At 34.0% G+C, this 24525-nt stretch overlaps 3 protein-coding genes across 5 annotated transcripts; 1 reads left to right on the plus strand and 2 right to left on the minus strand.

Moving 5' to 3' along the window:
• Positions 1-2017: 2017 nt before the first annotated feature.
• On the plus strand, positions 2018-2830 carry LOC116349222 (uncharacterized serine-rich protein C1E8.05-like). Its single transcript, XM_031780559.1, has 2 exons — positions 2018-2111; positions 2206-2830. The coding sequence occupies exons 1-2, from the start codon at positions 2102-2104 to the stop codon at positions 2700-2702; spliced, it is 507 nt and encodes a 168-aa protein (XP_031636419.1). The 5' UTR covers positions 2018-2101; the 3' UTR covers positions 2703-2830.
• A 912-nt stretch (positions 2831-3742) lies between these two features.
• LOC116349156 (cell cycle checkpoint control protein RAD9A) lies at positions 3743-5641 on the minus strand. The gene is made up of 6 exons (XM_031780452.1): positions 5492-5641; positions 5187-5416; positions 5049-5118; positions 4741-4984; positions 4529-4663; positions 3743-4469 (listed from the first exon to the last, which is right to left on the minus strand). The coding sequence occupies exons 1-6, from the start codon at positions 5523-5525 to the stop codon at positions 3836-3838; spliced, it is 1347 nt and encodes a 448-aa protein (XP_031636312.1). The 5' UTR covers positions 5526-5641; the 3' UTR covers positions 3743-3835.
• Positions 5642-5704: 63 nt separating this feature from the next.
• On the minus strand, positions 5705-12382 carry LOC116349155 (coiled-coil domain-containing protein 1-like). 3 transcript variants are annotated; one of them, XM_031780451.1, is made up of 11 exons: positions 12141-12382; positions 8804-8927; positions 8551-8694; positions 8255-8326; positions 8081-8104; positions 7788-7955; positions 7293-7621; positions 6911-7220; positions 6767-6846; positions 6615-6690; positions 5705-6549 (listed from the first exon to the last, which is right to left on the minus strand). In XM_031780451.1, the coding sequence occupies exons 2-11, from the start codon at positions 8886-8888 to the stop codon at positions 6413-6415; spliced, it is 1425 nt and encodes a 474-aa protein (XP_031636311.1). In that variant the 5' UTR covers positions 8889-8927; positions 12141-12382; the 3' UTR covers positions 5705-6412. The 3 variants fall into 3 exon arrangements, with proteins under 3 accessions (XP_031636311.1, XP_031636310.1, XP_031636309.1); XM_031780450.1 differs by having other exon boundaries at positions 8270-8344; XM_031780449.1 differs by having other exon boundaries at positions 8255-8344.
• Between the last annotated feature and the right edge of the window lie 12143 nt (positions 12383-24525).

Consider the following 24525-nt stretch of genomic DNA (forward strand, 5'->3'; position numbering starts at 1 on the left):
TTGAAACAAAAAAAAAAAAAAATTGCAAAACTGATTGCGATATGATGATCTCGAGAAACAAGCACTTCTTTTAAAGAAAACCCCCCTTAAAATAGTAATTCTGATCATTAAGAAAATGTCCTTCAATGAGTTGAGATCACCCTTTCTGTGTTGTTTTCTTTTAAAAAAAGAAATTGATTTTCGACTAGAGATAAGAGAACAATACACAAAACAGGAAATATTATTTGCAATTCTGTTGTGGGGAAAAAATTGCAGCTAATCGAATAAAAAACTATAATAATAATCAAACATCAAAATGCATACTAAAATGAAGTGCTATTATTCATAAAACTACTCACAGAGTTAGCAGCAGCATAAATAATTATTAATTTTAAATATGATGAAAATCGTTTATTTTTTGACATTTTAACCGTTAATTCGATGCTTTGTTTATTATTTATGCATTAAAAATGTGCATTCTGGGGTTGCAGTGGCTGAGGTAATAACCAAGAGATCGTTGCTTGTACCGCTTTAAAATAATAACCAGCATAAAAATGAGTCATAAGCAATGCAATTCAAACGAAGGGAACAAGGGTCGTTAACGCGGCAATGGTACGCACGCACGCAAAATGAGCATTTAATCATTTACTTTTAACGCTTGGAAAATAAAATTTTTACTAAATGCTATAAATTTTGTTCGATGCATGTGTGTGTATGCTGGATCTTTGTTGGAATAAAGACTTCGCGACGCGTTGACCAATCTGTCATTATTTGACGAATGTTTATTTGCATGGTTTTAAGTTGTTCGTTATTTTTCTTTGTGGCAGAGCCTTTTAGCCTAAAAACAAAGAGAGTAAGAGATAAATGTACTAAAATGTAATTATATTCCATTCTGAGTGCGTGTGCATGTGGTTGTCGGCTATGTTGCATCATTTTGGTTAATTTCAAGATTTTTGATGTATTTTGTTCTGTCTTCACTCTTTCCCCCTCTCTCTCTCTGTCTTTTGCCGCGAACCTGAACGGAGGAACACAAAAGTAGAAACAAAATCCATTTCCCGTCGTTGATTTTTATGGGCCAAAGTTTGTGACCGAGCACAATAATATAACAGTGGTAATAATATGTTTTATGCTTCAGAACGAATTTTTGTGTTAATGTTGAACGATCGAAATACAAATGAACGAAAGAAAGAAAAAATCGCTTTGCAAAAATGGAATTTCTAAATGATGATGTGAGTGATGCGGTATGGGTTCGCGGCGAAAATATTTGTTTTTCAAAGTCACACACATCCAAATAAAAAGAAATAACAACACAAAACTGCCTAGAATAAAAGAACATTCGCGATTATTTTTTTCAATGTTCGTGGCCACATTATTTACAATTCTATTGCGGTCGATACGTCGCATTCATAAAACATTGATTTTATTTTTAGCACCGAGAGAGTGTTCGATAGAGAAAGAGAGAGTGAAAGAAAACCGCTGGAAATGAAATTCATATGCGTTTATTATATTCAATTTCCGGTAAACAACTCACGCTTTTTTTATTTGCATAAATATTGCATTTCAAGCGAAGAAAAAAACAATTGCAAACATGTGTATTGGGGTTTCTTTCCAATTCGAATTACACGGCATGATAGCCTTATTATTGAAAAAGGGTGTTGATTCTTTGCATTTGTGAAGATTCAGCTTAAAAATTTATTACGTCTTTGAGTGAGCAACTCGATAAAGTTTATTCATTCAGCGCATGTGTTCGCCTATGAGATCCATGAATACAAAATACAATCATCGCCAAAGTTTTATTTTTGAAATATTTTTCATTCTCAATATTTTTCACTCGTTTCATGTTTGTTTAATATGTTTGTGATGTTGTTTTTTCGATATGTGTTGTTATCGTTTATAATTGAGAAAAATAAATATAAAATTCGTTGAGTCTACCGCTGAGCAAGTCAATATTTATCTTTGATGCAAATCTGCCAAATAATGAATATTTACTATCTCCATTACCGATCCGAAATCAATTATAAGTAGCATTTTATTACTTGAAAGAGTTCTTTTATCGATCACTTTTATTTCAGCTTCGATTGCAAGCTGACTTAAATTGAGATAGTTTAGTTCGAACTAAGGCATGGATCAACGTATGTGTGATTTTTCGAAAATTAGACAATCTTTGTGAATAAATTAAACTGAATACCATTCAATTGATTTCAATTTTTATTTATTTTTTGCCAGAAAATGTCGAGAAAAAATCGTACGATGAAAAAAGTGATTCAAAAAATCACAACGATTGGAGCAGCCAATCATATGCTGAAAACTACCGATCGAATTCTTCGCGTAGAATTTTTGGGGGACTATTGAATCGTAAAATCTCTAGTAATACCACATTCGGTCGCTCATCGGCATCATCCGAATCGTCATGGAGCTATGATGAAAATTCCAAACAAAATGGTTTGGATGCTAGTCGAAATTCAAATAATTCAGAACTCTCGGGTTCATCGGCACCATCTGAGTTATCATGGAACTCATCTGGTAGTGAAAGCATAATATTCTCGTCGTCGAACACTGACTCTCGATCGAGCAGCTCGAGCGGATGGGACACATCATTTCTAACGAGTTCACATTCTAATCAAAGTCCGGACAATCAAAGGCGCGGATCATATACATATCAAACGACTTCAGACGAGTCATCCAATTCTGAATTTGAACATTTGTACGCGAGAAAAAAATGAATTTCAAATCAAGAATTTACAGAAAAATATCACAATATTTCAAATGATGTAGTAGCTCACTTTAATACTAATCACAAATGTTTCACATTGAATAATAATCAAAATTATTAATGAAAGGAAATTTAAAAGCAGTTTTTGAAAAACATAAACATGTAAGAAAATAAATGTCATAACAAATTATAAAAATGTGATTTACCTTTGGGCGATACGGCAATTACATTTTGATTCAGTACACAGTGTCGTTCCAGACACAAAGTGTAGAGGAATTTTATTTTATTTTTTAAACAGAAGTTCTTGATGAATGTATAAATATGGAAATTGATTTGATTTTTGTGTGTGTATAGAATTCTTTTAACTTTCGCTGTGATTTTTTTTATTTATTCATTAACCGGCTGCTACCTGACATGCACATAAAACCCATTAATGAATTCAAATCATTCATATGCTTTGTCTCTGTACTTTGGGTTGTCAAAATGCGACTCGATGTGTGCATCCTGTTACGACTGGGAACCAAATCAAATATGCAACGCACTTGAAACCATGTGCAATGTGTATGGCATGCATAAGTATGGCAATGTCTTCAACTATAATATACAAATATCGAACTTGCTTTGGTGTGCTGTACATAAAAACATTCGATCATGGCTTAGAGTGATTCATCAACTTTACAAATTACATTATTCAAAAATCAACTGACCGCAAATGTTTCTTTTTTTCTCTTGACTATCTGATTTGTGAATATTTCCTTCAATCTAAGTTTTAATGGTGACAAAGCATATGAAACCACATCAATGATTGACAAATTTAGAGATGCAGTGAACTGAATCGTATTTTTTTAAAAAATAAATTACAACATTTTATTATCTAATTAACGACTCTTTGGTTTGTAATATATTTTTGGTGATTTAGTTTTTGCCAGAATCATAAAAAGGTTATTTTAGCTTGAACTTACAAATATTTTTCCTTACCTTAAATTTTTTTTTGTAATTTTTTACTATCATCCTTAATTTTAGCTTTGATTTGAAGCAAACTATTACATCAATTTTAAATATTATCAACAATGTTGATTAAAATTTAATAATATATTTTTTCAACGCTATAAAAATCATATAAATAATGTTTAAATCATAAAATTACTCTTCATCGGATGCTTCAGCCAATATTTGGCCATATGACATAGGTTGTGGCGTATTTCCCGTGAAACATCGTTTGAAAACTTGTCGCACAAAAGGTCGATGGTCGCGTCCATTTACTTCGCTCTCATTTAACTCTTGCATTGCTGAATCTTCTCCGACCACCGTACCTTGATCCAATGTATCCATTGGAATCGAGTCTTCTTGGAAAACCACATCAATATTTTCACTCTCCAGGTCTATAGGTGGCGGTTGTAGTGGTACTTGTTCTCTGTGATCGGATGAATTCGATGAATCCAACAGTGGCACTCTCGTGTCATGACAATCATTTGATGTTCTACGTTTTTTGCGTAACACATCTAACGCAACTTGTCTACTTATTCCGAATTCAAAATCAGTTCCATTTGATAAATTTCTCTTTTTCGCAGACGAACCGCTCACATTGTCCTCCTGATGTTGTTCATCGTTATCATCGGCATTTGTTCGTTCAATGGCCACATTATCTGGTTGTGAATTTATTTGAACTAAAGATCGAGATCGTTGACATTCGGACAATTCATCGTCAGGCGATAGCGTTGACATCACTAAATTTGCTTCGAATAGGTCTACATTTTTTATCACAAAAACCACCGGCCTGCAAAAATAAACATGCATCAAATTCACATTAAATTCAAATGAACGGTGTTCACTCACTCGCCAGCACAATTGAAATTCGCTGAGATGCTTGTGTTCATCGATTCGGCAAAATTCAGAATGGCCCTAAGCTCTCGCATACAAAACGTTATCGTTGTATTTTGGCTAATTGTGAAGCTCTCAAACTCGTCTGATCTGAAAATAAAAAGTTGGAAAAATATATTTCGCTGTCATTTATGCTGGAATTTTGTTTCAATTCTCACTTCACTTACTTCAATGTGATTTGCGAGCGCACAAATCGATTATCAACATGTATACCTTCTGCATAGTTTTGAACGACTATATTTTTCTCTGTTGCAATAATCGATAGCTCTTCTTCGTTGGCCTTAAAACTTGAAACAATGTTACTGAATAGCTTATGATTACCGGCAAGCACATTGAGTGAACGATCTGTAACATAGGCGGCCTGCAATGTCTCCTGCTCCAATACGGAAATGTGATGTGTTTTTATCGTTTCTAAACAAAACAGACGAATCCAAAATCAAATACATAAATTGGGTACAAAGACAAAATTAAATACCTAAACGGCACTTAAACTGTACAATCATTTTGTAGGTTTTTGTATCCAATGACATCGTGAATGACTCTACCTATAGAAATGAATAAATGAAATTTACCAGAGATTTTGCGAATAATGCATTATGTACATTGTACAAACCTGTTTCATATTGCGAAAAACTCCAAGGCACGATTTCATCGATAATTTACATTGATTTTCTTCGGCATTCTTAACGACAAAACTAGAGAAAAAATCTAAATTGAATACAACTGAAGCGAAGGCTGATTTTGTCATATTGACTGTCCGCAACGATAGACCAGAAATAGAATCCGCTTCCACATACAACTCATTTCCGATACGAGCAAACGAATGGATCGCTTTCGCCAAAACTAAATCGAAAAATTTAAAATTGTTCAATTCCATTGTACGAACAGAGGAAAATTAGTTGGATTTACTGCACTTACTTGTTGCATTTTTACCAGTGGCCACACATTTCATGGTTAAATATCATTTGCTGTGCACTCAAACAGTAGCCAGGAATGAATAAATGATAATTTCTTTAAATTTCATCTAAAATTTGAATATTTTAATTCAATTATGAGCTCGCAATTATATTTAAATATTTAAAAGGTTTAAAAGGTAAACACATAAATAAATAAATTTAAAAAAGGAAGCGGTTAAATTCTCGCAATGATTTTTTTTCTCTTTATTGTTTGACTGTTTATGTTTTACATGGTCTATTATTCGCATTTGACATTTTTGACTTAACCTCAATTCTGTGTTCAACTGTCAGTTCATATATTCACCACCAGTGTGTGTGTGGTGAAAATCGAATCGATTTAGTGTGACAATATTTGAATTTCGGATAAATTTTTTGAATGCAAAATAAAATCGTTAGATGTGTGCTATTTTTTGTATCTGAAAATTTCAAATTTATGCAAACATTTCGGTAAAATACATTATTATTGACTTTTGTTTTAAATTTACTCGTTCCGTTTACGATCGCTCATTTTATATACATTTGTTTTCTTACACGGAATGTATGTTGTGGTTCATTTTATTTTATTTTGTTCGACATTTGATTCACGTTATCAAAGTATTTGTTTGCTGTTGTGTTTTTTTTTGCGGTTCTATCGTTTCATTCTCTTCACGACTCGAAATAAATAAATAAGTTAAATAGTTTCTTTTTTAAATAAATAAATAAATAATTTACGTTAATCTATAAAAAAATCGGCGAATTTTGAGGTATTTTCAAAAATTTTGTTGGGTTTCATCGCACCAATTGAATGTTTTGTCATCTATTTCCGTCTGTTTAAATCTCGCTTAAATAATGTGGTATTTTTTGTGAGTGAGTTTTTTTGTAGTTAATTTGTTTTTCCGAACTGTTAATGTTTTTCACTTCGTGTGAGTCCCAAAGTTTCGCTGAGCAATTCCAATTCGGTTTGTTCTTCGTCTGTTACGCTGTTTTCTTCTTTTTCATCTTCTTCATCATTTTCTGATTCGACGGGTGTTTTTTCATCATCTGCAAACATGAAAACAAATCATTGAATTTTTCTTTGAAAATTGATCAAAGAATGCTTATCATACCATCATCTTCGTCTTCTTCTTCTTCATCATCGGCTTCTTCGGCCTCGTCCTCATCGTCTTCACTTTTCTCTGCAGTCTGTAAATGCAATGGATTGAATTAGAACCGCTTTTATTTCAATTTACGAAAAGTCAACAAAATATCAAATAAATACCTCGGGCTTGGTTTTATCTTCATCTTCGTCATCGCCAGTGATGGCTGATACAACCAAATCCAAAATGCCTTCGTCTTCTTCTGCAAAGAGAAAAAAGAATTATTATCAAATCCATTTTCACATGGGTTCTGGGTTTTTTCTTACCTTTGTCCTTCTTTTTTGTTTTCTTTACAACTGGTTTTGGTGTTTCTTTTTCAACGACCGTTTCAACTACGCTGCTTTCGGCTGCAATATTGTCATCATTTTCTTTAGCATCGTTCACTTCATCGCCGAGTGATTCGCCCAATGCAGCATCTTCATCATCCAAAACAAGTTCTTCGTCATCTTCATCTTCATCTTGTTGTTTGGTATCTTCAGAGCTTGAAACAACAATCAAATTGTCACCGCTTTCTTCGCTGTCGTCCAAATTGTCAACCAATAGATTTTCCGACTCTTCCATTTTGTTGGTTTCATTCTAATTTAAATACGAGAAGAAAAAAAAATGTTGAATACTTTTTTGAGATTTTCTTTTTGCATTTGTCCATACCTTTTCGGTTGAATCGCCAAGTTTCTCGGCGGAGTCATCTTTGTCATTTTGTTGGGCCAATTCTAAGAGAGCTGGTGTGTGTTGGAATTGTGGTTTTTCTTTTTCGGCCGTTTCAGAATGTTCCTTTTGTGGGGCGGCTGTTGATGAGACCTTTTTGGTTGCAGTTTTCTTTGTCGATGTTTTTTTGGTGGTGGTTTTCTTGACGGCTGGCTTTGGTGGTTCAACTACTGGAGCAGGTGGTGATATTACTTCAACAGTGACTGGAGCTGGTTTTTTCTTTTCTGGTTCATCATCGGCAAAGAAGGCTTCAAAGAGATCATCACCAATGCCTGTGCCATTCAAATATAAACATTTACATACGGCATACAAATAAATAATAAGCATTCATGAAACGGTTAAAACAAATCGTCAACAAGTTTAAAATAAGCGTTATCAAAATGAGTGTTTAGAAACATTGACCAAATCTACTTTAGGCAATTGGGAGAAAAAGCGCACCTAACAAAGCAAAGTCTTCACTGTCTTCTTCCGAATCAACTGCGGCTGCAGCAGGAGCTGGGGCGGCGGCGACTGGTGTTTCTGGATTTTTTGTGTCAGAAGCTGTGGCAGCTGCGGCTGCAGCCGGTGCACTTTCGCCCGTAGCGGCAGCTTCTTCAACATCTTCAGCTAAAAATACGAAGTGTTTCGCATGTTAGTTTGGATTTTCAAAGCCAGTGGACATTTTGAAGCTCGGGTTTTAGTAATTCACAAAGTTTCGACTTAAACTATGGCATTTTCTAAAATGCACTTACCTAAATCGAGCAGATCGATGTCATCTGAAACGAACAAAAAAATATATCGGGATTTTTCAATTGAAATGTCATAATAATAAAATGAATATCTTCTATTCTGGGTCATCATATTTTTAGATAACAAAACGATTCGGCATTGACCACTGTTCATCGCCGTTTTGAATTTAGACTCACCATCTTCTAATTCACCTTCGTCGTCATCTGATTCGTCTTCATCATCGTCATCATCATCGTCATCATCTCCACCTGCGATGTAATTTGCGACTTTTTTATGTCAAGAAAGTGTTCCCAAAAGGAGAAAATGAATTTAGACGAATTTTGACACGACTTTTTACATTTATATCATTAATTGTATTGTGCAGCTCAAGCAAACAAAAATCAAAATCAAAGCCGAAAGGGGTTAAAAGCCAAAAGCCTTAAAAACTATGTGAGTAATGTGTGCAAAAAAAATCAAATGTGTTCAAAAATACCGAATCCGAAAAGGTCAACAACATCATCATCATCATCGGCTGCGGCAGCGGCGGCGGGTGTTGCAACAGATGCAACTTCAACTGCAGGGGCTGGTGGAACGGCGGCTTGTTTCAATGCACCTTTGGTTTTTGTGGCACGACTCTCTTCATAACCACACAAAAAAAAATAGAACACAATTTTTCAGAATGCCATTTTTGTTCCCATTCGGAATTATTAATTCCGGCATAGAAAAAAACATTTAAATTTAGTTACCGTTAGCTGAATCGAGTGGTTTGGATGCTGCAAACGCAATGATAATCAATATCAAAAGCATTTCAATCAAAAATGTTAATTTCATTTTGTATATTTTTTGTTTCGTTAGAATACAATCTCAAATCTACAACGAAAAAGAAACGAGGAGAGAAAATTAAAATTGGAAATGGTAGGTTTTTTTTGATTTTTGTGTGATAAAATAATAATAAATCGAACGGTTTGTTAAATTGGTCAAATCTCATGAATTAAAAGCGTATAAATAATGGGCTAGAAAACTAATGATTTCGAACTGGATGTTAGGCGATAGTGGCCACGCGTTCAATCATCAATCGATATGATAAATGGACGCGACACAGTGAAATGAAAATAGCATCAGAAATGAGAAAGAAAAATTCCACTAAAATAATATGTAAATGCGATCAGAATGAGAGAGCTACGGCATATATGGTAAGCTAGAAAAAGAAGCATACACACACAATTAATAGAATTCAAATAAAAAAAAACAAATCGAATGTCTAATTTTGACTTTGAAGGCAACTTTCATCCGTAACCACTTTCCATTCCCAATCGACTGGTTGACAAGCCGTTTTACTCATCATTTCTACTTCGGAAACGAACGAAAAAAAAATGCGTACGAATGTGTATGTCATTATGATATCAAAACAAGTGTGAATAAATTAATCGTTTTTTTTTTAATTTAAAAGTGTGAGAGCGTTTTTAAGTCAATTTGTTGTTTTTTTATGGAATTTTCGGCCATGAATTTGTCGACGGATTAAATTTAAAGAAGAAAAAAATCGAAGGCAGTAAGAAATGGTCTGTAGCCACATTAAGAATGGCCTACGAATCTTAGATAAGATGCATACGTAATTTTTGTACGTGTGTGATCGATTTCCCTAGAAAAATAGAATCAGGTTTTTGTGTGGATTTGATGAGATGAGACGGGGCCATCGACGTAATATATGCACACACACACACATCGAGAAATTGTGCGCGCAGCTGTGCGATAGAGCTGAACCAAAAGAACTGAAAAACTGGGTTACTAGAAATAGTTGCTTCAAAAGAGGACGCGCAATGCAATGGAACGAAATTGATGTTTTAAATTGATATCCGGTTAATATGCTTCTTTTTTTCTCTCTCTCTCTCTGATTTTTTTTCTCGATCAAACGAGCGAATTTAATGAAAATACATTGGCGAAGACGACAACGACGATAGTGGCACAAACGTGTCGGAATTTGAGCAGTAGCAACAACAACAATGAAAACAAAAGCAAAAAATCAAGATAATGAGGAAGAGAGGGAGCGTGTGTACAGTTCAAGTGGCAATGAATGAATCATCCGTCCAACAAGTGGATTTAAATCCGCTTTCGAGGTGTTTACTATCGCAATTTACCATGAAGATTTTTTTTTATTAAGAAAACCTAAAGTAGAATTTTAAAGAGAGAGAGAGAGAAATTAATGTGATTGTGACTAGGTTTGGCTTTTGAGTCGGCAGCTCATTTGTCATATATGCTAATCTTTAAAGTGCAGTAATTTCCTTCTTTCAATATAAACACGATGTTGTTGTTCTTTCACTATGCTTGTTTGACGATTGGTATGAATTTAAGCATGTACTTTAAAGCGCGTCACAAACACATACACGCGCACACATCACGAAAATAAGATGAACACATTGACGCACATTGATGACCGCGAACCGTCTCTATATTTGAATAGAGAAAGAAAGATAGAAATTGTAAGTGTGCCGTTAAGACACAAAAGCGAAAGTACCAAAACCACATACGGTTTATTGTCGTTTCTCTTGAAAATGCAAAGCAGATACATTTCGGATGAGCTGTTATTTATCTTAATCATTTGTTGTGAATGTGATGGATCCAAGTGAATCGTGTAAAATGCGTCGTTCAAAATAGAAAAAGCTATACCCGTGCGCGCGTGTGTGTGGATACCATTCAGAGACTCGCGCGCGCAATTTGCCTTCATCATCTCTCGAACCACACGCTCTCTGCATATATGCATTTCGAATATACACACTTCGTAAGATAGGTTACGTGCGCCCAAGCGCTGCTGTTCTTTTATTTCACTTACACACGATTTATTTGTATTTTTAACAAACAGTTAAAAGATTACAAGTTTTTCTTTCTTCTTTTCTTTCTATTTGCTTCTATCATTTGCCAGCTTCTTCGGTGTTACTGTTGCTTCATTCTTTTTTTATTTTTTTATTTCATCTTTCGTTTTGGATTAAAGGTATTATATTTTATTCCGTTTGTTGTGTGGTAGCAAACAGTTTTTTTGTCGTCGCCGTCGTCGTCTTCACCGTGGTCTTCGTGTTTATTTCTTTTCCATCTAGTTGGCAGCACACCTCAGATATACCAGACCCAAAGTAGGTCAGATGGATTTCAATTCAAGTATAAATATTTATAATCATATGTGTGCGCGATGGAACGTTATGCTCACGCGTTAGCTTTTATGCGCTTCAGATAAATTGGGTGATTGCAGCAGCGTGTAGATTTTATTTTTTTTATTTTTCATTGCTCATTTTATTTACTTTTATATACATTGTCCGATTTGGATGTTGTTGCTTCTTCTCATTTGTGCGTGTTATTTCTCTCTCTCTCCCTCTCCTCTTTACTATTTTTAAAACGGTTTTTATTTCGCCAACGGATGAACTAATTTCAATCAAAACTAACATTGATACTTGCGAAATAGTTTTCTTTTATTTGCATTTAAAAATTCGCAATGATGACAACAGAATAAGCGAACAAACATGTCGATAGCTAATTTCATGCAAACACGGAACCGTTTGTACACAAATAATTCTTTCTTCAATAAATAAAAAAATGTGTTTCCGTTTGATTTGGCGTCGAGACTTTAAGGTGTGTACCATTGCAATTGGGGCAAGTGATCGTTGAAAATAAAACTATCGTCGCCTTAACAATGATCATCGATTTGCAAGTGGATGTTATTTTTAATGGAGCGCAAATAATAAAACAAAAACTTTCTTTTTTTTAGTGTGTGTGTTTTTTCAATTAGTTTTTGAGCACGCACCGCGATTTGTACAAAACAAAAAGAGAGAAAAAGTGCGCCGAACAAAATCAAAATGCTTAACGTCTGTTGAGTTGGCAAAAAAAAAAACAACAATAAAACCAAAATTGACACAGAACAAAAGCAGTACGAAAATTCCATTGACCGATTTTGATGTTGATTATCAATTAAAATTGAAGCACTCTTAATTTCCATTATGAACAGATAAATCAGCACTTGCAAACACTTTGCCTGATTTCGTGTTTTTTTTTTATCTTTATAATTTCTCAAATGAGCTTGGTGGTCTTCTATTTTCTTACCTCAAAAATAAAAGTAGAATTCTACTTTTTTATAAAAAAAAATCACTTAAATTTAAACGATATCGCTAACGATATTCAAAACAAACGAGACTCAAATTTTAATTACAAATCGTCTTTCTTTTCTTCAATTTAGAACTTTATACGAAACCCAAAAAAAAACACAATATTTTTTTGGTTTTTCCACACTTGAAAATACGCGCGTTACTGCGGATCGTTTTTAATTTTAAGTGTTGTTCAATCGATGTTTTGTGATACAATGTGTACCACATTGAATTCCGGTCTTCTTCAATGCTTTGGTTTATATTTTACCTGGAACGATCACAGAATCAACAATGGCATTGAACGGCGATAGGGCGAACGAGAAAGAGATAGATGAGAGAACGAATAAAAGAAATGCCAACAAATTTCTTCTTTCACTACTTTTACGCGAGAGCTTGTAGTCATTGCCATTGCCAATAACATGGTTTGCTCGCAACAGCATTTTTCACAAACACAACAACAATCGTATCACGTTTATTCAATGGCTTTGCATTGATATACACAAACACAACATCAACGGCGCAAAGCAGCGCAAAGTAGTGTGGCTTTTCTTTTTCATTCAGCAATCGCTTTCTTCTTTCTTTTCTTCGCTGGTGTGCAATGGAGTGGGGGGGACAGTGCAGCCGCAGAACATTGAAGATTTGATGACGACGAAGATGATCGGTGTACAAATGGCTTTGTGTACTTTGTAGAGCAGAAGAAATAACACAAAACAATGTTCCGTAGTTTTTGGTGCTTTATTTCCCCGTTTCGTTGTTGTTCTCTTTGTATTTGATAAAACTTGCTTTCTACAAATGTTTACATCTTCGCTCACTAGCACATTTTTTCTTCTCTTTTTCCGTATGCCATAGAGTTGAAAAATGCATCGTGCTCGGGTGGGTGCATGACGAAGATTGAGTCACATAATCGTTTATTTAATTTCGTTAAGTCGCCAGATGACACGTTGCGCGATAATCACCAAAGCAAGCGAGTTTGATTTCTTTAAATTGTCCAAAGAATGGTGCGCGCGACCGCGCTTGCGTGTGTAGGTTAGCGCGCTCATCGAATGTGTGCTCTTTTTTTCCACTCTTTGCTGTCATATATTTTTAATGTGGCCGCTGACCGAATTCCAATCCAGTCGACTACATTTCTCTCTGTGTGTTATGAGAGAGTTTGGTCTCGCAGCTGTATTGTCACGCATAATCATAACACCATTTTTGAGGCTGGATAACCAACGGCCAACCGATAATTGATCACAAACAGAATCGCATTTTTGCTGCCATAAAATACACGACCAAAAACTCATAAAAATACCAAAAAAAGCAAACGAAAAAAAAAATCCCAACAACAAACGCAATACGAAAAACCAAAAGAGAAAAAAAAATACTAGAGAAATTTATTTAAATGTGCTTATATTTTAAGTGGCTTTTTCTCTTTCTCCCGTGTGTGTATATATGTGATATTCAATTTTCATGAGGCAGCGTTGATCGTATTCGCTAGAAATGACCTTGTTTGATTTTTGTTGTCATCCGAATCCAAAGCACTCAATAATAATATGCATGTGCCACATTTGATAATGCCGAGGAAAGAGAGATGGCTTCAATCTTGAAACGAATGATGTTCATGATTTTACAAAATCATATGGCATCACTCAATGGAATTAATGAGAATCAGAAATTCGATTGAGAATTATTCAAGGAAGAGTAAAAGATGGAGAGAGAAAAGATAGAAGAAAACGGATTAGTTTTACTTTCGAAATGATGACAAACCTTTGCGAAAATTAAAAATAAAAATTTAATTTCATTTATTAAAATGCGTTCGTTGAACAGAAAAAAACGAGTGAACAAAAAAAAACCACGCAAAACAAAATCAATATTCAAAAAGAAACGGTTTACTAAATGATTCCGTTTTATGCATTCAAAACAAAAATCGAAATAACATTTTTGTTTGAACACTTTCACTACACAAAAAAGGTCTCAACATAACAGACGAAGAATTTGACACATTGCTCGCCGAAATGAGAGAGAGAGAGAGACATATTGAACCGGACATAATCGTTATTATTACAACAATGGCAAAAGAGTTAATTATTTTTGCACAATTCGAATACCGCGACCGAAAAACAATGGAATAAAAGCGACATGATTTTTAAATGAAAACATTTATTTTTGTCCGTCAAGTGGCAGTCGTCATCGTTGTTCTTTTGTTCGGGTCATCCGAGTGTCGTCGGTTTGATTTGTTGACCAAAGACAACGCGAAACAAAAACGCGCTTTTATTTATCCGAAAAACGAAACTGAAAAGGTCTTTGACATTTTACGACCAACGAAAATGAATTTCAATTTCCATTGAAATGGCATATTTTTATGAGATCTTATTTCCATTATTATGATTGCATGAAATTATGGGATGGCACAATCGAAACGCAAGTGAAAAGTGTTTAGTGGAGCAACACGATTTCAGAGTTTTCTGTTTTGTTCGCATTTTTTTTTTTATTATGCCATTCGACTTGTCACAAAGTATGCAAAACGAACGAAATACGATGCTAATTAAATTACTTGTGAATTTCACACATGTGCATGTCCATTACAATATTTTTTGTTTCAGATGTGATTATAAACAGTTCAAGCTCTTTTGTGTGAGAAAAAAAATCCCATATTTGTCTGTCTCTCTTGTCCACAGAGATTTTAACTGACGCTAAAGACATCCGAAAAAGAAAAATAAATGGGAAAGGAGCTGCTTAAAATTCAACACAGCATTCGTGACCAATGTGTGTTGTGTGCACGATTTGAAGCTTCTGTAATTCAAAGTCTTCACATTGAATCCATGATTATCATTACATATATCCGAATAAATATTGTATGGCATTCGAGTTTTTATTTTATTTAATAGTGTCTCACTTCTGATGATTTTCCTTTCGTGCCAATATTTTGCCGACGAATTTTTTTGCCGACGCGTCGTCAATCCACAATATGATCGACACAACCAACAATAAATATAATGATACGATTGCTACTCGTTTGTGTCTGGAATTTCTTTTCATTCATAGATAAAAATGAAAGTACGTCGATACATCGTGTTTGTTGCCTTGAACGAAATATCGGTTATTCGGTTGGTTTTTTTTTGTTTTCACTCGAGTCGTTGTACTCTCTTTTTTGCTTGGCGATAGCATATCTTTTTATTTCGAAAATTGATTTGAATACGTGTACCGTTTGCATACCGTTTAAATGAGTTAGCACATATTGTTAAGAGCATGTGGTACGTGGATAGAAAGATAGAAAGACTAAAGCAACAACAATAGTAATAATAATATATCTGCGCAACACATTCGATCGTGTAATTTTTTTTTGTTCGCTCTACCTTCGGAAATTATACAACTTGTAATTTAATTAAGTGGATATTAAGGTTGAAAATCTCGAATATCGAAATTTCAATTAAATCTGTTCACTTTTATTCCATTGATGCTGTCGAGTGAATGGGAATAAGAAGAAAGAAACAAATTGTAAAATGGACTGCACAGAAAATTTAATGGAACTTCAACGAAGCGTTTAAATGAATGTACGGGATTATTCAGATAAAATGAATGTCAAAAGCGTGGATGATCTCATTTTGTGTGTGACAAACCTTTTCATTGTCAGTTTTAATTTTAAAACTTTGTCAGCGTGAGATAAGATTACAACATTTTACTGCATTGAAATGGGGAAGTTGAAAAGGCCATTCACATTTTTCGTATTTAGTTCAATCTTAGTCGGTTTGTTTGAATTGAAGCTTCTTTTTTTTCTCTCATTCGCTTTGACAACTTTGAATTGAAATCGGGATTGAGTGAGCTTAGAAGAAAATGCTTCAAATAATAATCAATAATCATCATAATCAGACATTGTGTTCGATAGTTGCTGCTATCTTTTCATGCATTTTATGAAGAAAAATTTATATCATCTCAGGCACGATTTTATCGTTTTGAACTGTGTTGCGATAAAACCACACACACTTGCGAAAATGCGACGCACCACTCAAAAATCACACAATGGAAAATTGCATTGAATGTGGATGATTCATTGACCCGATTTGTGGGTTTTAGTCATTCGAGATCTCATTTATGTCTTTTCGCGTTCGCGGATTACAATTTTTCTAAAGTTTTTTCTCATTCCTTTTCTCATCCCTTTCGCTTGCTATCTCTAAATATGATGCATTTTCTCTATCACCAATGAATAAGATACTGTACTCGGTCGAGCACTGATGAGAAGTATCCGTTGCATTGAATACGAATGTTGTTCCGAATAGAGAGATACAACTAGCAAACTAATCCACCAAAAAAAAAGATTCGGTATACAAGTAACGTTTCCATATATACAATGAAAGTTCGAGTATCTTTATCTGTTTTTACTAACAATTTTACACGTAACGTTCATTCCGTTGCATTAAAAAAAACGGAAAATTGTTGTCAGTGGCGGCTGTGAAAAGCACGCGTTTGTCTGACTGTCGCCGGCAATGCGCAGGTCATCCGACAATCATACATCCGCATACAAACACCTCTCTATATATGTCGGCCAAATACAAAACAAAATTCCCATACAATGTAAAATCCTTTATTTTTTCTTCTCTCGATCGAAGCATGTTTGCTGCTCATATATTGCATCGAAACGCAAGCGTCTGAATCAAAACGGATGGAAAACATATTGAATAGCATCAACCATGTGCGAAAGCTAACAACACAAAAGGAAGTGAACATACTTGTGTACAGTGTACCGTGTATAGTGTACACACATCAACCGTACGCCGTCGTCTCTTTGTATACATCGCAATATACACTATAGACATGGAAAAACATGAGTTTTCTATTCAATGCTTATTACAAGTGTATTACTTAAATGACTGTATGATGCGGCTAGCCGCACGGCAAACGCACACATTCAACAAATCGTACAACGCAAATTACATACATGCAATCATTTTCCCATGTATGTGATTATGATAACACAAGACGCTTTTCATGAAAATACTTTAGTACATAATTTGGAGTATTGCCGTCAACATTTTCAATCGTACGAATGCTGAATATTGCGTGAAAAGTCGACTATTGACTAATTTCAACGAAGATATTTCCATTTCTCTTTTTATGGATCAGTCAGTGTTTTTGAGATAGACAAAGCGATAATTCATCCAATAGCAATAAAGACATAATTTATAGAATTGTACGCTATAGACGCAGCGAACGAGATAAATAGGCACTTGAAGGCATACAAGTTCATTGACCGAATTCGATGTATCGTTATTTATGAAAAAAGGGGCAATTATCAACAGCGTAATCCCTTTAAAATTAATGTACAATTTCTAGTGTTAAATCTTTAAGTGTTTTGGAAATATTTTCTCGAATTCATTTTTTTTTTTTGTTCAAAACGGAAATATTATTTTCTCGATGTGTGTAAATGCTTTGTAAAACAATACATGTCAACAGAATCGATTTAGGGTTTTTCATGTATTAAATATTAACGTCAAGTTTAGTTAATCGAATTAAAATTGCTGGTGCAACGACAACGTCGGCCTCATTGCAACAACAAAAACGTTGTGTGTGCGGGCAGTCGGGCGCGCGCAACATAGATAGCCGTTGACTCTTTGCTATATGAACAATCGATATCAATTCAAAACAAACATCGATTATAATCCATAATTTTTTTTTTGTGTGATTGATAAATCAATACAAACTGTCTGCCAACATATAAACACGATAGCACACGAATTCATCATCCATTGAATGAGCTTATGAAAGATTTTGTTTACGCAGCGAACAAAGCAAACAACACTTAGTGAGCACACGAGAATTGCATACAAGAAAAAGGTAAGAAAAATATACCCTTTTTGCGAGCAGAAGGAGATGGTGAAGAGAGTAGACAAATAAACATGATTCAATGTAGTACCGAATGTATATATGTTACGTTTTGTGTGTCTGTGTGCGATAATGTACTTCGACGGAATCCAGATTACAAATTCAAACGTGGAAAGTTTCTTTTCAAACCCCATGCCACTCATTTCAACAAAGTATAAACGAAAAAAAAAACAAGAAGAAAACGAATACATTTCCATATCAAAACGGAAAAATATCTCACTCACTTCCGATTTTATTCACTCAACTGATGATTTTGAAATGTAAAACTGAAAAAAATAAAGTGGCAAAAAAACTCGAACAAAAGTGGCAAAACAAATGGAATTTCAAACCAATTCAAGCAAAATCTTTTTTTTTGGTTGAAGTGTGTAGGGTTGGTTTTTCGACATTAAAAATTGAATGCATTTTTTTTTCATTTTACAAAACTCTTTGTGTATTCACTCGTTGCAAACAGACTTCCACTCAAGTGATCGCCAACTGGAGTGAAGTATTTTAGACCCAATATCTAGTTCACGATGACATATTTTTTATAAGCTATGATTGCAAATTAATGATGAGGCAAAATAGAATTGAAATGTGTACGTTTTCATAATTTCCGAATAAATTTGGGCGGCTTATGTCTATCGTAATTTTGTAATCGCTTACAATTCATACTCGGAAAACATGAAAACTTACATGATATCTCTTGTTTCATGTTACTCGCATGAAATTGATAATATGTTTGAGATCATTTTGATTTTCAAGCATTCAACTGCGAACCAAAATACAAACAACAAATATTCATTTGAAATAATTCAATAACATCAGAAAATCTCCGTCCGAACGATAAATTTGGATTGGAATAGTGTGTATTCCATATGTAATGTGATATATAGTTTTGAGTAAACTGTTTTTGCCATTTTTCCACAAATGCACTCCAAGACTGAGCCTCAGTTCAGTTCCATGCATATGAAATAAATAAGTAAATACAGGTACCGAGAGTGTATCAAAGTTGGAACGAAATGGTAAAGTAGTAAATTGCAATTATTTTTATGTTATGAACCTGAAAAAGAAAATAGTTCCAGTGCCTGATTGCCATGGATTGTTGTGTTGCTGTTATTATGGCATCTTATGCACACAGTGCATGTTATTTTAAAGAATATGGCATAGGAAGTGACACAAATACACGATACATGCTCATAAATAATGATGCCATAGTTGCAACCGTATAAATGACAATTGTATATTGCAATCAGCATTTAGGCGATGGTACGCTCTTCACGTGCAATCAGAGGAACGTTACAAACCTATTTCAAAGCCTAATTGGATGAAACTCGAAGACGTTCGAGCGATATTCAAATGAAAAGTGTCTGGTGTTTGTTTGTTTTTTTTTTCCTTTGTGACAATATATCACTCAGACACGCACACATACAACGATCACATGATGATTGGCTTGTTCAAATCCTACAAATTTGTACAGAAAATGTCTTCATCGAATGACGTAGGCTATGTTTTTTCTCTATGTTTGAAGATGAATCGAATCTAATTTAACAAATGAAAACATAAATTTCAATTTTCCGCTGGTAAACACATTTAATATCAACATCTGCACCGTAATCGTCATTGTTTTACATTTTCTCAATTGCGTTTTAACCATACGAATTAAGTCTTTGTTTGCTCAAATATCAATCGAAAATAGAATGCAATCCATCCAAAACAGTTATTATTGAATCGTACTGACAGTGACGCCATTGTATAATACTAATCCAAAACACACTCTACGCTCGATACATTTCGGTTCCATTCTGTGATGAATTCAATTCGCAGTGTTTTTGTCACTTTATTTTTTATTGCTTGTTGTGAGAGGAGTTGGAGGAGGGTTTTGTTTGCGTTTTTTCCACAAGGCGATTCAATCCAATTCAATGGAAGCGTAATAAATATATTGAGGCTTTTCTGACACACAATATCAATAAATATTTAAGAATTTCTCCGACAAAAAAAACGCTTTTATTAAGGCTATATTGTGAAAATAAAACGAAGATGACAGACAACAGATTACTATTTTAATGGTTTTGAGTGAGCCAAAACATCAAAGTAATTCACATTCATGACTAAATTTGTAGTACAGAAAAGAATGAAAATATGGACAATTTTATGATCGAGAGGTTACATATCGAGCACAAAAAAAGTATAAAAAAAATCAAAAATACACTCTGAGATTGGCATTCATGTTTTACCACAAGAATAGAACAGAAGAATATATATACATGTGTTATGTATGATGCGGGTGCATATTTCTGTTGGTTTTGTACCACAGTAATTGATAAAATTTAATGAATAGAATGCAGTTTTTTTTTTTTTAATTTGTTAATAAGCACGCACGAACAAAAATTGAATTTTCAAATATATACAAATAAAGTGTAATTAAATAAATCGATAAAATGAACATGAATTATACATTGGATGCTCCGACAATGGCAACTGAAGATGCGAATGTGACATTATCAATGAAAAATTCATAAACATTCAATTTTTCAACTTTTCATTTCGATTTTTCTGATAGTAAGCTTTTCAGCAATCATAGTTGACGAAGGGGGAGGGTATGTAGGTTTATCTCTGCAGCAAAAACCAACTCCCGGATTTTTTTTCTGAAATATTCTTGACTTTACCCTCAGCTTTTTTTGAACGTTTTCTGGTTTTTATGATTTTCATTAGTTTTGGTTCAAAATACTAAATCAAAATTACATATGTTAAATGTGTTTATTTTTATTTTGTTTAAGATTTTCGTTTTTTGCTTTAACTGTGTTTAATTTGCCTGATCAAAATCATTTTACCCTCCCTCGGAAATAACAAACTTTTAATCACCGCTGCGGTATTTCCAAATCCTCCAAAAATGCTTGTAATCAATGAAATTCAAGCGAAAATCTATTTTCAATTATTAACTATCGGGAAATGTCAGAAAAAATTGGGACATATTTGAGCGCACACATTGTGGAAAAATAGCAGCCAGAATGAAGTACTTTACAGCTATGAACATCGTTCGAGAGAAAAAATGTGTATTATTCATGAAAATTATGACCCCAATGATTGAAGTCCAATCATTTCTCACTGACAATGACGTCTAATTGCAGATTGAAAAATTCATAAACCACACTATAAACCACGTCATTGCGGTATAAGAAAACATCCCACTCACATTCTTGCTATCGAAAGTAAAACCACCCATACTAGAATGCCCACTCATTGGAATTTCCCGAAAACTTCACCGAACCCATTTACAAAATTATTTTGCGTCTCATCACGCAACCAAGTTTTTTCCCACCGATGTGAATATGGCGATGGAAAATTATGTTGTCTATTTGAAATGTACACACAATATGCGGTGCACGATTCGCATCCGAATAAAATATTACGACAAGATAGAGAGGATACCTTTTTAAAAAAGGCCCAACTACGAAAGAAAAATTATGCAAAATCACTTTATATCCATGCCACTGATCGTTCGTCTACGTTGTTGTCGTTTGCGAGACTTTTTTCATCGTTCAATATTTTCATGTTAAATGAATTTATCGGAATTTTCCAACCGAATGGGTTACTTTAGCTAATGGGGGGACATGAGCTCACTCACAAACTGTGATGATTGATTGCCCCTGAAAAAAATAAGAACGAAGCAACTCAAACAATTAGGCAAATGCGAATGTAATTCCGACAATGTTCAGCCGCGCACAAACTATATATAGTGTTTACATTTTCCGGTGGTGAACATATTTTTCGGATTATGCACAAACTTTTCCAATATATGCGGAAAAATGAACATTTTGCATATTTCATTGGAGTCGCAGCCATTTTATGGTTCGTATTTTTGTATAGTATATTTTGTCAACGAATTCGAAACTTGATCAAGGTGCATTCAAATGGAAAATGAAAATTCCATGGAAAAACTTCAATGTATGCGTATGTACGGAGGATTATTTGAAAAGTTTCGCAATTGGATTGAATTTTGGACGAAAAGTGAACACAGAAACAAGTGACCCGACAGAGAAAAGAAGAGAGAGAGAGAGAGAGATACATGAAAACTTCAACGCTCTGAATAAATATTAAATGACAAATTAATATCTCGCATCAAATTCGAAAATGAGTCTCAACGATTCCTATTTATATGTATTTTATATCGTTTATAATATACCTACACAACAGCAGACTCAAACGCATTGATTGTCTTTTGTTTCACTTGAATGCTGTTATTGTATGTTTTTGAAGTACAAAGCGAAAGGGACAAACGGAAGAATTTTCTCGATTGATTTTATTGACAGAATTGACGCAGAGAAATAGTGCTGGTGTGAACAGAGACGATCACACCTTTTCACATCACAATATTAAAAATTCAATAGCATACAATTTGAATTGTGTATCTTGTGACAAAGAAAGGAATGCGAATATCCCAAAGGGTTTCACAATTTTGATTATCCTATTCGAGATACTATGAATGCATTATTTTATGCACGGGAAATTGAACGGGTACAGAAACCATGACCTAGATTAAATAATCATGGGAAAAGCGCCGAAAATAGAAAACCAAAAACCAAGAACTCAACGAGCAAAAAAGAAATCCATCTCCATTTGGAGAAAAGAAAATTATAACATCTATTGTGAGTGACATTGCCTTTCGAATCAATCACAACTAAGTTTGAATGGAACGAGTTGGTCAGCTGCTTAGCTATCATAAGCCGTCATGCATATTATTCGTAAACAAATTGAGCGATGTGAATATTTCATGAAATATTCTTAAAAGGCGCAATTGAATGCCACTGATGAATGGATTTTGTGCGGTAAAATTGAATTTTCGATGGAATAAAAGTGGACCCAAGTAATTTTTAACTCTTTTCACATCGTCGATTGCTGATGAAAGTAACACGAGCCATTCGTTTTAAATTTTACATGAAAATTGATGTATGTCACGTAGAAGTTTAAATTTGACAACGCGAATTTTGACTCTTTCTTTGGTGCAAAGTCTTGCGAATGCTTGTAAACACGATAAATTCTTGACGTCAAATAATTTTCGGTATATACATGCGGAAAGTCATCTATTTTTGGATTTGACAATAAACATGCCAACCGCGAAAACACGCATCGTTTTCCATTGTACACAGAAAGTTAATAAATACTTCGCTTGCGTATCTGCATTTGGGATATTGACAGACATCTTTCTCTATCGCAGCTGCTCGTCTTCTGTTTTCGATGATAATTTAAAATAAATTGAATTGTTCATGCAATGAAATCATAGCCTTCAATGTTCTCTTTTGCATCTGGATAAAATTGCTTTTGCAATTAAATGAACACTTTTATAACTTTTTCCCAATTTTATTATCAAAATGTATTAAAATTGAAGCAACATTTTTGTCATGAACCTTTTTTTGGGTGAGATCGAAAAGGGGCAATATTTAAAATGTTGTCACTGTGTAAAATGTAAAATGTGCTTTGAAGAACGTAATTTTCTCATAAAGCTTTATTTGATATGGCTGAAATATATCTACGTCCTTCAGATAGGAAAAAGACACAACCGACCGTAAATGTTCAGAACGCTTTGATCATATATAGTAAATTTGATGATACTTTTTCATTTGATGAATGGCCGTTGGCAACAAGTTTCACTTGCGGATGATGAATTCTCGGAATTCTAAGCTTCATTCAAATGTATTAGTTCGTCTCAACTGCATACAACTCGGTTCATGATTTATGCAACGCATTTCGTTCGCCATGGATATGGAAATTGACCTTTTGCCCGGCCTTTTTGTAACGCAATTTTCCATTATACATTATTTCATTATTGCCGTCAGGCACTTGTTGAAAATTGAGCACAGAATCGATGTTCGTCCATTGCAATCTCTAAATATTGTAATGATAAAATACGTTTTGTATAAAACCATTTTCTTGTTGCCATGGATAACAATACTGCATAAATAACTGCATTCAATAATAACAGCCCAACAGCCTTGCAGCAAATATTGAATTTTTTAAATGAGTTTCACACATTTTAATTGCAGTTTAATAATTATTGATATTTATTTTCCCTTTTTTTACTCAGTGTTATGCAAATAAATAATTACTGATTGAACCAATTTTACGACAAAATCGCTATTTTGGAAAAAATATTTATTACATCAAAGACGCATCAAAGAATGAGTTTTACAATAATGTTTTTTACTTGCTTACATTTAATTCAGTTAATTCTTGGGAATGCGTTCATTTTTGTTTCATCACTTTCCTTGCCTTTTTTGGATCATTCGTGTGACTTGTTTCCAGACACTATATTTAGATATTTTGAGCCAACTGAATCAGATCAGGCTGCAAACGTCAAGCGCTGAAAGCAATAGAAGTGATTTTTATAGTGATTGTAAAAATGGAATAACTACAAAAATCACTTCAATTGTTATCGCTCCATTTCAACGCCTGCCATTGGTAGCCTAAGCTAATTCAAGCTAGCTGAAAATATGTCAATATAATGTCTG

Source organism: Contarinia nasturtii, unplaced genomic scaffold, assembly GCF_009176525.2.
Source record: "Contarinia nasturtii isolate CC-2019 unplaced genomic scaffold, AAFC_CNas_1.1 Cnas_scaffold_2806, whole genome shotgun sequence".
NCBI classification, from domain to species: Eukaryota; Metazoa; Arthropoda; class Insecta; order Diptera; family Cecidomyiidae; genus Contarinia; species Contarinia nasturtii.

Coding starts and splice junctions, on each gene's coding strand:
- LOC116349155 (XM_031780449.1), bottom strand. CDS start 8,888: ATGAAATTAACATTTTTGATTGAAATGCTTTTGATATTGATTATCATT. Junction 8,695..8,803: donor ACCACTCGATTCAGCTAACG/GTAACTAAATTT, acceptor GTGGTTATGAAG/AGAGTCGTGCCACAAAAACC. Junction 6,550..6,614: donor AGAAGAAGACGAAGATGATG/GTATGATAAGCA, acceptor TCATGTTTGCAG/ATGATGAAAAAACACCCGTC.
- LOC116349156 (XM_031780452.1), bottom strand. CDS start 5,525: ATGAAATGTGTGGCCACTGGTAAAAATGCAACAA. Junction 5,417..5,491: donor CACTGGTAAAAATGCAACAA/GTAAGTGCAGTA, acceptor TTTTCGATTTAG/TTTTGGCGAAAGCGATCCAT. Junction 4,470..4,528: donor AATTTCAATTGTGCTGGCGA/GTGAGTGAACAC, acceptor TTATTTTTGCAG/GCCGGTGGTTTTTGTGATAA.